Source organism: Canis aureus, chromosome 3, assembly GCF_053574225.1.
Source record: "Canis aureus isolate CA01 chromosome 3, VMU_Caureus_v.1.0, whole genome shotgun sequence".
Classification (NCBI taxonomy): domain Eukaryota; kingdom Metazoa; phylum Chordata; class Mammalia; order Carnivora; family Canidae; genus Canis; species Canis aureus.
In genome coordinates, this window is record NC_135613.1 from 59898722 (window position 1) to 59914485 (window position 15764).

A 15764-nucleotide genomic window follows, 5' to 3' on the forward strand; every position below is an offset into this window, starting at 1 on the left:
CTTTTCTTAGCTCTGGCCAGATTGTGGTGGTGAGGTTCTTTTCTAGATCAGAACGAGGCGGACGTACAGCTGGTTCCCTGCACAGAGAGCACTGCTGCCTGTGCTTCTGTAGGCGAGCAGAGGTGCTGGTTGGACAACAGCTTGGGCACTGCAGGTAGAGCATCCGTCTGATGTCTTCAGACCAAGAGCTGTTTCTTTCAAGTCTCCTGCTGCTCTGTCATAGGTTCCCAGGGGTCCAGACCATGCTGGGGGGCTGCGGGCTTGGGAGAGAGCCCTCAGCATGTTACTGTGCTGGTCTGTACTTTGAGGCATTTGTGGCTGATATTTGTATAATTCTACCCAATAGAATAAAGAAGGGGTGTGATGTTCTAAAGGATCCCCAGGTAGGATCATTGAAACACTGATTCAGAAGGTCTAGAGTGGCGTTGATGAATTTCCTCTTCCACCAGGTTTCCCAGTGGTACTGCTGGTCCAGCCAACCACACTTAACTAGTGTCGTGTTACCCTTAAAATATGCCTCTTTATTTGGGGTTTTTCATTTCTCTTGAGTTTGAAGAAATGAAGCAAAACCACACACACAAAACTCTTAGATGAAGAACAAAATTTTATTCTAAAAATAGATCTCAGTGACAATGAAATACCAAAAGCTGGTCATTATAATAAAAGGAAAAAAGAGTTAAAGGAATTTGCTTTAAATTTTTCTCCTTAAAAATACAAAATTCTCACTAATATATTGTCAACTCTCATTTATCTGAATGGGAATATTCATGTTTTGGATTATCTAAAGTCCTGGATTGGGTTCTAATGTATCTTCAAGTCAATACATTTCTCAATGCAAACAAAAGCAAGTATTTGCCGAAGTGAACAGGACAAGGGTATGAGTTTATGCCTGTGAAATGTGCACTAGGGGGAGCAGTGGTTGGCCTGGGAAGTGCGCAATGCAGCTTCTACACAGAGAAGACAGTCTTCGCGCCACAGAAAAGGCATTCAGGGACATGAAGTGGTTTCCTATCTTCCGAGTGCTCAAAATCAGGCCTGCCTATGTTGTTCTAATGGACCTCAAGCCGAGAAGCACAAAGAACACAGGAGATGAAAAAGGTAAAATTGAAACACCTCCCCCCCCACACACATCATTTTGCAAAGAAATAGAAATGGTGGGGTCCTGACCAGGCAAGTATGTGGTCTGTTACTAACTCCACCCACCCAGGCTTTCTTGGATTCCCTCTACAATACACATCTCAGGCCTGCGGCATCACCTGGTCCTCAGCAGACTAGGCTGTAATGCACAGTGAGCAGAAGTGATGCTTTTACATAAAAATTCCTAGCATCCTCTGAAACACCAAAGCTGGTCACAAGTCACATTTAAATACTTTTCAGTGCAGATGAGGGACATTAGGACATTTTAGTGTATTTCTGGATTAGCAGAAATTTACTAAGATAGAAACACTCTCTCAGATGGTCATACAGTCAGACTAAATACCATTTTTTTTGCCAAACATGACTGAGTTTTGGCTGTTTGTAACAGGAACTACATTGACCGGCCCTGGGGTCCCTACAACACGGTGCTTTCTCTGCTACCATAATATAGCCACATGCCCGCCCCCAGGAGACGAGTGGCCTGAAGAATAATAAAAGCTTATCTTAAAAAGTCTTAAAAATTTAATCCAAAGTTTTTTTTAGTATAAAAATGCTATTTCCCCAAATCTGAGTAAAATCAACAGTGCACAAAAATGCAGCATTTGGTCATGTAGGTGGGAGCCTGAGGGGTTGTGTAGGTAGTGCCGCCCTACGGCCCCTGGACGGACTGGCACGGCCTTAGCTTGTGGGGTGGGTTTGGAAATCACAGGAGGAGCCTATGTTAGGGAAGTTTACAGGACATTAAGCGATTCTAGGAACAGAAAGCTTTACACCTCTTAAAAATATTCACTAAACAGAAAATAACTGTTCCATATGAAATAAAGCAATTTCCAGTAGTTGACGCTAGTCTCACAGCAGCAATAACCTAACTAAATCTTTAAAACACTGTTCAGTGTTGCAGTTTACTGAAATACACAGAGGAAAAAATACTTAGATTAACTATCATTGACAGTTCAGGCTCTCCCTAGTAGGGCAAAGCCCAGATATCATTTCTAGTTTGATTGGGGCCTGGGGGCAGTGCACCAGGTACAAAGCTTTAAAGTTATGCTTGCGAGCTGGTTAACTCCTATAATTTTTGCTGTGTGGCATTTCTGTTACCATCCTGAGGCCCTTATTTGTATGCTGGGACGGCACAGCGCCCATCAGGGACCATGTCTGCCAATTACTCCCCCGCTGTGACCAGTGCCATACAAGGAAAGGGCAGGCCTTGTCTTACTGTGCATTTTTTAAAAGTGACTATAACCATTGTATTAACTATATGTTCCAAATACTCCTTTAAAAAACCCAAACCAAACCTGTTTTACCTTTAGTAACCAGGAGGAATTTCTATATGTTTATACAGCACATTGTATATTATATGCATGGCCTAATAACTGAAATTAATTGACAGGGCTGTATCAATCTTCTTCCATTGGTCCTTGACTTCCTTAGATGATGGCGTCATGTTCATCACTGTAATATATCAAAAGTTAAAATTACTTTGTTTTGTATTTATGTCAAAACAGTTTGGGTTCTTATTTTTTTTTTTTTTCTTAATTTTTATTTACTTATGATAGTCACAGAGAGAGAGAGAGAGAGAGGCAGAGACACAGGCTGAGGGAGAAGCAGGCTCCATGCACCGGGAGCCCGACGTGGGATTCGATCCCGGTCTCCAGGATCGCGCCCTGGGCCAAAGGCAGGCGCCAAACCGCTGCGCCACCCAGGGATCCCTGGGTTTTTATTTTTAAATAAATAACGTCAGGCCCTAGAATCCACATTGTCATTTCTTTCTGTAAAATCTTAAGTGCCTGGTTTACTATATGGTTAAGGATTCAGACAGCCTCTGCTTGGCCTCTTAGTGGCTGTGCTAAATCACGCACCCACAACTCCTCAAACACAGACTATGTATGAGGTGCTGTGCTGTTGACTCTGCCTGTCTCATCTAATCAGCTCATTTCACAGGGACCAGAAGCCAAGGGGCCAAGGCAGGTCCCATGCGGAGTCAGCAGCATCCCTGCACCCACAGACCCTACCCGCCTGCCCCCGCATAACCTGGTAGTGCTCACCACCAGACATCAAATACTGTCCTGCATAGGAACCTCACAACTTCAAAGCAACTACTGGCTTTCAGATGCAGTAAGAAAAACGGCCAAATAAACTGCAACACTTTTTTCAGCTCACAGACTAAGATACATCCTAACTTCAGACATGCTAAAATGTGGGGAACAGGAAGAGCCACATGTACTGGGCCTGTGGGGGCCTAGGTCCCCTAGGTCCGCCGCCCTTTGCCAAGGGGTTGCTGCTGGGCCCCTGAAGCCAGGGGAAGGCAGCAGGATGCCACAGGCACACACAGGACAGCATGCTCTGTAGTGAAGGCAAGCTAAAATGAAAACAATGGAACTGCTTCACTATTTCATAGCCTCATTTACATCAGTGAAAACTGATTAACTATGAAAATACACTGATCAAACATCCCTTCTGCTCAACTGGTGAAATTTACCAAAAGCACACTATAAATATTTCTAGAAGCACAGAAGTGTATCAAAAACAAGTTGAGGGGCAGCCTGGGTGACTCAGCGGTTTAGTGCCGTCTTCAGCCCAGGGTGTGATCCTGGAGACCAGGGACTGAGTCCCACATTGGGCTCCCTGCATGGAGCCTGCTTCTCCCTCTGCCTGTGTCTCTGTCTCTCTCTCCCTCTCTCTGTCTCCCTCTCATGAATAAATAAATAAAATCTTTTTTTAAAAAAGCAAAAACAAAAACAAAAAAAAGTTGACTCTAGTCTGTTTCCTTCATGATCTAAAGAATGTTTCTGAATATGCTTTTAGTTTGGCAAAACCTTGATATTCTTTGAAAGTGAGTTTATTAAAGTTTCACAGTTCAATGAAAAATTTGAGAAATACTTTCATGCTGTGTTCCCTTCTGGAAACTCAATGTGCAGCAACATATCCAAGCCTTAGTGACTTCTGTGGTCAAGGAACCTGTTCTGTTTCAGTTTGTTAAATCAGCTCAAATGCACTTGACATGTCAGGTCCATGTGGGACACACATGTGTGTCCTCTGGACAGGAGTCACCCTACAACACCTCAACAATCAAAAGAATAAACTGGCTCTTGTGCTCCAGTAAGAGTCAAAACCCCCAAAGGCCTCTGAGGACTAAAAGCTAGGGGTGACCCCTGCAAACAGCATAGGACCTACAGGCCTACAAAGGGGCCTTGTTGGAAAGATAGGATATTTGATACAATGAGTTATCAGAGAAAATGAGACTGCAGAAGAATTTCTGTAAATCCATGTTCCTACCCAGGATGTACCTCCGTGCTCCCGACAAGTGCCGGATGTACCAGCTCCACAGCCTCCTGAACAGGTGCTGCTTATGGCTGGAGGTACGTGAAAGGGACATGAGTCAGTGCAGCACTTTCACAGGCATGGGCATTGTTTGTGTTTGCAGGTAATGTTGGGCACTGAGGATTAATGGGAATGTAATTCATAAACCTGTGGCCCTGTTCTGGCATTTTGTTGTGGTATTTAAGGAAAAACAGAAATAACCAGTGCTGGCCAGCAAAACTCACATGGTTCTGTATCGAATGCCTCTTCTTGAATAATACATTCTGCATCCGATGTAAAGAATCGACAGGACACCCAGTGTCAACACAATACCGCCAAGAAAGCTGCCAGTATCAAATTTTGATCCTGGATTTCCTTTAGAATTAATAGTTGGTGTGACTAGAACAAAAAATATGCTTTAGTTGCTTTTCAACATTATCATAATAAGCTGCCAATCTGAATTTCTATCTAAGAAAGCCAAAAGCCTGCTTTGCACTGGGTGACTGCTGAGCTCTGGGTCCCTTAGCCCATCCAGCACTTCTCTCCTGTGCCCAGGGCTGACCACCCCCAGCACCGGCAGGTCTTCTTCCCCCCCAACCCCAGGGCTGACTGCCCCCTCAGGACCTGCAGGTCTTCTTCCCCTCCCAACCCTGGGGCTGACCACCCCCCCAGGACCTACCTGCAGGTCTCCCCACCCCAGGGCTGACCCCTCCAGGACCTGCAGGTCTTCTCCCTGCCCCTAGGGCTGACCCCCCAACCCAGGACCTGCAGGTCCTCTCCCCACCCCCAACCCCGGGGCTGATCCCCCTGCCCAGGACCTGCAGGCCCACATCTCAGCCCCCCACCACCCCCAGGGTTGCCCCTTAGTATCTCAGGGTCTTTCTACTGCTGGACCCCAACCTTTGACCACAGCCTCCGAGGCCGCAGGATTTGGGGAATTTGTTTCCTTGCTGGTCCTGGGAGAGTTCAGGCCTAACGGTAGGTGTTGGCACGATGGATCCAGTCTGAATGAATGGTTCTAACTGAAATTTCTCCTTTTGAATAAATAGGGGATTCAAACTATTTTGCCTTTATCACATCAACAGCCCTGGAGACATTACAGTTGATTTCAGAACATAAACCATATTAATAAAACAATGGAGAGAAACCTACAAAAACAGAGGAAACTGTGAAGTCTGCTCTTTGTGTTGATATGTGCAGTCACTAGCTGAACTCTTAATATGTTAAAAGTTAACGTTCAGGTTCTGATACCACTGGAAGCAGAAAGGAAGTAAAACCTCCATGAATTGGTGATTGGGGTTTAGAGCCTGGTGGATGAGGCTGCCTAATTCTGGTCTGTGGCGAGGGACCAGGAGTTCCAAGCAGGACACATTTTCAAAGCACATCCCTTACAGTCCTCATGGACCTGATTAAATCAGAAACTCATTTTTCTACAAGAACAAGACCACCAGGATTGATGCCACGGATTGTGTAATATGACACCACTGTCCACATTTCTATTTTTTGCACAACAGGAAAATAGAAATGTGGCATTTGACACCTATTTTCAGTACAGAAACAGGGCAGCTTTGATACATACTTGTTACTGATAAAGAAAGGGCTGTGGCTGAACTGTTGTGGGCGATGGTCTCCGTGGCCAGCGTCGCCTGGGTTGTGTTCTGGGAACCTGAGCTGGTAGAGATCCTGTTGGCCGAGACCCCAGCTGTTGTGATTCTGGCTGTAGCTGTGGCCGTCTTGGAGATAGGAGACAGTGGCGTGGTCAGCGGTTTCGTGGAGCTGGTGGTGGACTGGCTCGTATAGTTGGAGGTCACAAAGGTGACATTCTCTGCAGGAATATCCAAGAAATGTTACCCCTGAACAGTGACTCAGGGAATTAGTACCCACTCTTTGTGGCCTTCCTGGTCAGACAGGTGGAACAGCATGGAAGATCCCGAGCCCACCACCAGCCAGCCCATCGTGGCAGCCAGCCAGTATCTCAGACCATGAACGACTGTGTGGGATCCCGCCTGCCTGCCTGTGAAGCTAAGAGCTTGGTGAAGATAGGAAATAAGGCCCCCGAGGGCAGAGTTCCTTCAGGACAAGAACTGTGTCTTAAACTGATGCTGTCTGAACCTCATACCTATGCCCTGTCCCAAGGATCAGGTGAGTGGAGGATGGGACTGGTGAGTGGAGGATGGGACTGGTGAGTGGAGGAGGGAAGGATTTTAAAGATGCGGTTTCTAGCTACCTCGTTCCCAGCAGCCGTGCCTTAGCCCCCATGTGGGATGTGGGGAGGAGCCCACACTGCTTTGGGAGGTGAAGGCTATCACCTTGATAGGATGCCACCTGCTGGTGCCCAGTGTGGCTGCTTGGGAAGAATTTCCCATCATTAGGGGGGACACTTCTACTAAACCTGGTTCTGAAGGCTTCAGAAATCCAACACCTGAACCAGCAACTCGGTTCACACCTGACATGGGGGTCTCATGGAAAGGAGCAGGTACTCATCATGTCACTACTCCCCAAAATGCCAAGCAAGAAAGCTTGTTTCCGGGATCCCTGGGTGGCGCAGCGGTTTGGCGCCTGCCTTTGGCCCAGGGCGCGATCCTGGGGACCCGGGATCGAATCCCACGTCGGGCTCCCGGTGCATGGGGCCTGCTTCTCCCTCTGCCTGTGTCTCTGCCTCTCTCTCTCTCTCTGTGACTATCATAAATAAATAAAAATTTATTAAAAAAAAAAAAAGCTTGTTTCCCATTCGGAAAAAGCCTTGTGCTAGACATGTGTATACGTGAACTGTGCTGTGGTTCTAACTACGCCTGCTTGCCTCCCACGGGACCTCCCTGGAAGCCCACAGGAGCCCCAGTTGTTGTAGTATGTGCTGTCCAGGGACTGAAGTCCTGCTATCATTCGGTCTTTTTTTTTTTTTTTTTTTTTAAGATTTTGTTTATTTAATCACGAGAGACACAGGCAGAGGGAGAAGCAGGCTCCATGCAGGGAGCCTGATGGGGGACCGAGCACCGGTCTCCAGGATCACGCCCTGGGCTGAAGGTGGCGCTCAACTGCTGAGCCACCCAGGCTGCCCTCATTCGGTCTTTTTCCTGGGAATGAATGGATTCCTGCATTTGTCTTGAGGCTCCGAGCTTACTGCAGGCTTCCTGCTCCCATCCACCACCTGGGGACGCCGTACCTCTGGGTGAAGGAGTGACTCCATCCGCCTTCCCCTTCCCCAGGGGGTCTCGGCCCCCACAGTGCTGTACCGCACCCGCAATCATTGCATCCTATACCAACATCCCCATCCCGTCTTCTAGTCACTTTGGACTTTTTCTTGGAAGACTTACAATACTTTTTTTTTTTTTTTTTTTCCAGTTTAACTGTACAGGCTGATTTTAATGGTGCTGCTTATTTGCCTCTCAGCTTTTACCATTCCAACTCCTAGTACATTTTCTCAACTCTGGGTCCCTGCTGTGTGGTCTCACCCACAGAGTCTTATGTAATTTTTAATAAAGGCCAAATGAAAACTTTTGTACTATAGAGACCAACAAATTACAGTTATTCCAAGTAGAGGATACAAACGATAAAAATGAACTACTCTGAATGCTCTCCATGTAGAGATAAGTAATACACTTAGAGTGGAAATATTCCCCTTTGTTTGAAGAAGTCGTGCACGAATGCTATTGTAGTGGAATTAAATACAGCAAAGGACCAGTGTCCATGTCACATCTTCAGAAGAGAGGGCTTCGCAGAGTAAAACAACAAACATGTCCAGCTTCTGGCAGCAGCCCACTCGTGAGCTTCCTGCCCTTTGTCAGAGACACTGGACGGAGCTACAGGGGTGAGGTAGGGAGCTGGAGTGGGTTCATCCAACTAGGAAAATCCCGGTGTGTTAGAGAAACAAGCAGCTGAACATTTCTATAAATTGACCAAACAGGCAAGTTCTGTATCAAACAGTGTCACAAGGTGTAAATGCGTCCACGGCAATCCCGGGAAGTGCCCAAGATCAGCGTCCTTGTCTGGGCCCCGAGGGTTGGGTCCCTGGGGGACCAGTGCTGTGCAGGTGCAGGAGGCAGGGTGGGGGTGGTCCACAGGTACAGGTTTCCCAAGTCATGGGGGATGGAACAGGTGGCGAGGGGAAAGGAGTCGATGCCACAGTGCATGAGGGTGGCCGAGGGTAACACTTAAAAGTTGTCATCACGAAGGGAAAATTATGCCGAGGACGGTCCCCGGTGTTTACTGGACTCCTTGTGGTCCTTCAGTCGATGCAAATGCTGACTCGTGCAAATACCTGACACTGTGCTGTCACCGAGAAGCTCGCAGCCACTGTCAAGGCACAGAGAGTCTGTGCCTGGAGAGGGTCTGCAGAGGACAGAGGAGGCTGCCCTCAGGTTGCAGCAGGATGCGGAGCCCCTGGACGTGACAAGAAATGGACACCACCAGTGACGGGGGCCTGACAAGCCGTTCGGAGGGGTCCGGGGCTGCACGTGCAGATGGCAGAGGCACATGTTTCCCGCACCAAGTCCGCAGCCTCAGGACATAGCTCTGCACGGAAGGGTGACCAGCAGGGAGCCAATCCCCAACACCAGGGCGCTGGGTGGGTGAGGGGGGTGGGCAGGGGGGAAGCTCCCGCTGCAGGAACCCCAGGAATCACTTGGGGGAACCGCATGTGTGCCAACGCCACATGTAGTCCCAGCCTTCCTGCAACTGGCTTTCCTCCCCCAGACCCTCTGCCCGTCAGCTCAGAATCAGCAGGAGTGAGGGGGACAGGGCAGAGCTGGGAAGGAGCCGGGAAGGAGCCGGGAACACCCGTGTCCCCACTGCCACCCCGCATCCCCACGGCCACACCTGCACGCCCACAGCGACCCTCCAATCCTGAAGCAGGCCCTGGCTGGCAGAGGGGAGGATCCCCGAGCTTGGGTGACCACAGAGTGTCAGCGTCCGGCATCATTCCGGGCAGCAGACGGACCTACAAGGACTCTTCCAGCAGGTGGACCTGAGGCAGCCCAGCACCTTGGCTGCTGGGAAGGGGCGTGGCCCACACAGCGGTCGGGCTTAGGTTCTGGGATGAACTGCGTCCTCCAGGCGCGTGCTGCAATCCTAATCCAGGTATCCCCACTACCTCAGGGTGCGATGTTAGCTGAGAGGTGGATCTTTCCGTAGGAATCAACTTAAAACGAGTCACCAGGAGGGACCTTACAGATAGGGAAATGGGCAGGGGGGCAGAGGGGGCAGGGGAAGGGGGGAGAGGGGACGGAGGGAGAGGGGATGGGGACGGGGGGCGGGGGGCAGGGGGGCAGGACGCGTTGGGGCCAGCATGCTAGCCAGTGGGGCCGGGTTCAGGCCACCCGCAGTCACGTACACTCACGCGGCGCCCGGGCGGAGCCGGCTCCTCTGAGCATCTGTCCAAAAACACGCGGAGCTCCCACGGATGAAATGAGGTCACGGAAGGGCTTCAATCAGACACGAGAAATTCTCGGCTGTTGTCGGGGGACACGGTGAGCGGACGGCGGGTGAGGGGTGGCAGGGACGGGTCCACGCACTCGGCTTCCCGCCAGGTGCCGAGTGCAGGGGAAAGGCAGGGGCGCTGATGGCGCCTGAGAGGAGTGCGCTTTGCCAGGGCCGTCAGCCCTCGGTCACTGGGTGGCGGTGAGAGCACGACCCTCAGGACAAAGTTTTCAGAAGGGATGAGACTCTACCTGGTGGGTGCTGCCTGTTGTCTGGGTGAGCCATGCACTGCGCTCCCCTCGGGCGCTCAGCCCCTTCCCTGCGGGTTACCTCACACGCCTCACACTCCTCACACGCCTCACACTCCTCACACGCCTCACACTCCTCACACACCTCACACACCTCACACTCCTCACACACCTCACACGCCTCACACGCCTCACACTCCTCACACACCTCACACGCCTCACACTCCTCACACGCCTCACACTCCTCACACGCCTCACTGAAGCGGACACTCACGCTCCTGCCTCCTCTGGAAAGTGGGAATGAGGGGATCCCGGTGGCTCAGTGGTGTAGCGCCACCTTCAGCCCAGGGCATGATCCTGGAGACCCGGGGTCGAGTCCCGCGTCCGGCTCCCTGCGTGGAGCCTGCTTCTCCCTCTGCCTGTGTCTCTGCCTCTCTCTCTCTGTCTCTCTCATGAATAAATAAAATCTTTAAAAAAAGAAAAAAGAAACTGGGAACGCCTGGGCACGGCTAGCAAACAGAGCCAGGGGGCGGTGTATGCCACACAGCATCTGCCACACAGAGACCTTCGGTGACTTTTCTTCCCTCCCAGAGCAGCAGTTTTCGGAAATGCACTTCCTCTCAGGAGCTGCACCCGGAGGTCCCCAAGGGAAGCTGAGGGGCAGGTGCCGGCAGCTCTCCTGGCCCAAGGTCAGCGCGGCGGCATCCCTGGGAAGACCAGGCTCTGTGCCCATCGGTTCTTTGGTTCTTTGAGGCGATTTTCCAAAGAAGCGAGGCCTGTTTCCCCGACACCAAGTACAGGTCCTGACCCTGCAGAGTCCTGCTGCTCGCTACAGGTCTGTGTTAAGTAGCTTTCCTGCCCGATAGCCTCGAGCCCCAAAACACCGCTTTCCCCTTTAACCTAAAAATTCCAAGGTTAAAGGTGACAGTTCTTTCATCAGGGCATCAAATACACGCTCAAACTGGAGTTGAAAATACACATGAGGTTTTTTAAATCGCAGTTATTTTTAAATAGGATAGGAGTACCTTTTCATTTCCTATGATAGTTACCAAAAATACTGAGCTATTTAAGCTACGGTCATGAGTTGGTGGTGCCATACGTTACTCTGAGTGTGTGGGATTCCGAACACGACCCGCAGCCTGAGCCAATGATGAGAAAACCGTGCGTGTGGCCCCCGGAGAACCTCTGTCCTCTGGAACACAGCAAAACCACAGCTCTCTCCCGGCTGTGCTCTTAGAGAGCAGAGGTCTTCCCTCCCTGTGCACACACGGGAGACTGGTTCTTAAAAGTCTGAATTCTCATGACCCGAGGACCAAAAATCCACAGAACTGAAAACTCTAGATTAAAACAGGATCTAAGAGGAAACTGGCCTTAAAAAAATTCGAAAACTATTATAATCATAAAGAACTGTGCTTTGTCTGAAAATCCAATATATTTTGCCAAGTTCCTAAACATCTAAGTTCAAAATTAAAATTCCAAAAAGGAAAAAATAAAAAAATAAAAAAAATAAAATTCCAAAAAGGAAAGCCAACTATATAAATGCAGAAAAATAACCAGGGTGTTTGGACTAAGGTCTCGTATAACCACAATACATTTAGTTCCACCAGGGTCTGCTTGGCCCAGAGCTGCAGGGGGCTGAGCAGAGCCAGGAGTGGGCGCCACCTTCCTGGCCACCAGACTATGACATGCTGTGCCGGTGCCTTCACCTGAGTTCCTGCCCACTTTGTTCTGTTACCACACGCTCAACTCCCAATTAATTAGTAACCCTGGCTAATGACAAAGAAGGCCTGGATCATGGTCACAAGGGCATCTGCAAGAACAGTAACTTTCTTCTCTTGTTGCTCAAAACTGGCCACGCCTCTCATCCCTAAGATTCTTGCTCTCCATAGCACAGAACTCACTCCCTGCTGTCCCCAGCATGCTCCAGCCTTGCTTGTGCAGGCTCCGCACACCTGCCCCATGCACACCTGCTCCCTGCCCCCCACGCACTCCTGCCCCACTTGAAAGTATGCTCCCAGGCTCTGCAGACACACAGACAATGCAGTTCTTACCTGCAAGGAGCTCACAGTCCAAGCAACATGCAAACAGCACAGTCACATTATTCCACTTCCAATTCCTTCCCAGGCATTTCCCTTTTCATCAAACATCTGGTTTTCATTTATTTTGAACTCTTCATTGTATTATTAAATAAAAATTAGTGTATCTTTATTTTTTAAGGAGAGAATGCACATGAAGTGGGGGAGAGAATCTTAAGCAGGCTCCCTGCTGAGTGGGGAGCCCAACAGGGGCTCGAACTCATGACCCTAAGATCATGACCTGAGCAGAAATCAAGAGTTTGACACTTAACCAACTAAGCTACTCAGGTGCCCCCTCAAATTAACGTACCTTATTTTGTTTTTTCAATAGAAAAAAACATTTAGCTGGTTATTAACTGTGCAAACTACACACCTGGATTTTTATTTTACTCATAGTGCCAGGCATGGTTGTGGGTGAACACAATCATTTCTGGCCTGTGCTCTAGACTGTCCAGCAACAGAGGCGTTTGCTCCCTTGCCCCTCACAGCCAGTCCATTTCTGTGTTTGTCGCTCCTCCTTCCTGAGACCTACAGTGCCTCCCCCCACCTCAGTCTAGTGAAGTTCTGTTTCTGTTCAAGGCCCAGCCTAGAGGTCACACTGAAGGTACATTAAGGTGAAGATTATCCAACAGTAAGAAAAACCCCATGAACTGCTTTGTTTACAAGCGACTTATCTTTATATGAGACACAGCAAACTTGGAAAGTACAGAGGGCAAAAGCGTAGAGGTTACCTCAAACCAGTTACTGACCAGAAAACAGGCTCTGCATGGCAATGCAGCAGATCCTACAGTCACCTCCTCCCACAATACCAGATCTGCAGTGACCTCCAGGAAGAAACCACTACCTTGGAGAGCAAGGCCTACACATGGAGCAAAGCTGAAACCTTCCCAGGGAAGCAGGGGGAGAGGCTGACACACAATCCCACCGTAAACTCCACCCCAGCACTATGACCCACAGTCACAAGGGAGCTCACAGCCCTCTCCTTGAACCACACATCAAATACCCCCACCTATACACCTATGCCTGGGAGACGAGCCCATGGGCCCTCCAGCATGACGGGGCTCAGGCCCAGCAGACTCACTGGCTACAGGGACCTGACTGAAAGGGGCTCATGTGCTCAGTCTTGCTCACTCCAGGGACTAAGCACAGAGGCAGCCAAGTGATAGGTGCCTATGCTTTATGTCAGAGGCTCCTCTGCTAATGTCCAGGTGTTGGCTTGAATGGCAGACATGGAATTTAACACACATCTAGGGGCCTGACGGGTCCTCTCTAGAGATGGATATGGGCATCTTTGCTCTCTCCCTCTGCCCCACTCCAGCTCCCCAGTATCTCCAGGGGAGGAGCCTCTGCCCTTCTGGTGCTGGCCTGGCTCTGGTGGCCAGGGTGATTGCATTCCTGGGTCCCATGGACTGTGACAACTGGAAAGGCACTTTGGGCAGACTGCCACCCCCAGGCACTGCACACATAGCAGATGGAAGCACAACTCATCCTTCTGTGGGGGAGGCCCATTCCCTTGGGCTTAGGCACCTTTACACACTGTGTGCCTCTCTCCAGGCACACACTCTCACTGGCATCTCATGGAAAGGAACTTGAACACTTGCCTGGCTCCCACATTTTTGAAATTGTTGCCCAGGGGACACCTCCAGATGGCCTGACTGGTGGGCAGCAGGACTTATGCATACAGTCCCTGTGTGTGCCGGCATGCTTCCAATGCTGGTACCTGAGGACATGGCTTATAATCAGCCCGAGTCCAGGTGCTGGGACTATCCCCTACACTGACAGGGCTTGGCACATTCTCAATTCCTGGGAGTCTTTAGACATAAAATATGGTGCTTAATAATCAGAGTTATGAAAGACAACCAGGCTAGGGCAGGATAGATGGTACGGTTCTTCTGCTACATTAGGCCACCCATTCAAGAATAAGAGGTGCCTGTTTCATCTAATGCATAGACCGACACAGAAAGTAAAGGAAAATGAAGAAATAGGAAGATACTCCAAATTAAACAAGAAAACCTCAGAAAAAGTTCTTAATGGAATAGAGATAATTTACCTGATAAAAAGTTCACAATAATGGTCAAAAAGATGCTCCCTGTGCTCGCTTCGGCAGCACATATACTAAAAAGATGCTCCCTGAACTTGGCAGAGGAATGGATGAACACAGTGGGAACTTCAACGGAGAAAGAATATAATAAAGTGCCAGGAAGAATCCAAAATGCTGAAGAACACAGCAAGTGGTCTGAACAATGCACCAGATGGGGCTCAACAGCCAACTAGATTGAGCAGGAGACAGATCAATGGAACTCACCCCATTAGAGCAGCAAAAACACAAAAGAATGGAAAAAAGTGAAGACAGCTTAAGGGACTCATGGGGCAACATCAAACGAGCAACACTGACATTACAGGAACCCCAGGACAGAGAGAGAAAGGAGAGAAAACTGGAAGAAATCATGGCTGAAAACTTCCCTAACCTGGGGTAGGAAACAAACATCCAGGTTTAGGAAGCATACAGAGCTCCAAATAAGATGAAACCACAGAGATCCACACCAAGACAAATTATAATTAAAACATGAAACATTAGAGAAAGGAAAGAATCTTAAGAGCAGGAAGAGAAAAACAACTGCTTATGATCAAGAGAAGCCCCCATGAGATGATCAGATTTTTTCAGTATAAACTCTGCAGGCCGGAAGAGAGTGGCACAATCTATTCTAAGTGCTCAAAGAAAAACTTTCAAACAGGAATACTCCATCTGGCAAAGTTGTCATTTGGAAATGAAGAGTTTTCCAGAAAAGCATAAGTTCAAGTAGTTCATCACAGTCAGAATGGCCACAAGAAATATTAAAGGGATTTTTTAAGCCAAAAGAAGAAGGTGCTGATGAGTAACAGGCAAACATACGAAAGAATAAAGGTACAATTCAGATGAATCTAATGTTGTAAAGGTGGTAGATTCATCACTTATAAAGGCATACAAAGGTTAAAAGACAAAAGCAATATGGGGCGCCTGGGTGCCTCAGTCAGTGAAGCGTCTGCCTGCAGCTCAGGTCATGATCTCAGAATCCTGGGACAGAACCTGCTTCTCCTTCTCCCTCTGCTGTTCCCCTGCTCGTGCTTGCTTCATGTTCTGTTAAATAAATAAATAAAATCTTTAAAAAAAATACAAAAGCAGTAAAAGTATAACTATAGTAATTAAGGGGTATATGATATAGAAAATGTAATATGATGAAGTCATAAAGCACTGGGGGAAGGGAGAATAAAAATGTAGAGCTTTAGAATTTATTCAAACTATGTCATCAACTTAAAAAAGACTGTCATAAATATAAGTTGTTATATCCTATCCAAGTCTCATGGTAACCACAAAGCAGCAGCCTATAGCAGATGCACAGACACAATGAGAAAGGAATCTAAGCACACCACTAAAACTCATCACACCATGGTATGTTTAGGAGAAGAAAGGAATAGAGGAACAGCAAAACAGCCAGGAAAAAAAAATGAGAAAAATGGCAGTAAGTACACCCCTATCAATAATTACTTTAAATGCAAGTGGACTGAATTCTACAAAAGAAAAGAGTGACTATATGGATAAAATAACAAG

The 15764-nt window shown here is 48.5% G+C and overlaps 1 protein-coding gene across 1 annotated transcript in view; it reads right to left on the bottom strand.

The window, feature by feature from the left end:
• Positions 1-586: 586 nt before the first annotated feature.
• TMEM123 (transmembrane protein 123) overlaps positions 587-15764 on the bottom strand; it is a 58119-nt gene continuing 42941 nt past the window's right edge. Inside the window, exons 3-5 of the mRNA XM_077893251.1 lie at positions 6017-6262; positions 4683-4836; positions 587-2589 (exon numbers count right to left, since the gene is read on the bottom strand). Coding sequence (XP_077749377.1) covers positions 2565-2589; positions 4683-4836; positions 6017-6262 — 425 coding nt within the window. The 3' untranslated portion in view covers positions 587-2564. The remainder of the gene's footprint in view (positions 2590-4682; positions 4837-6016; positions 6263-15764) is intronic.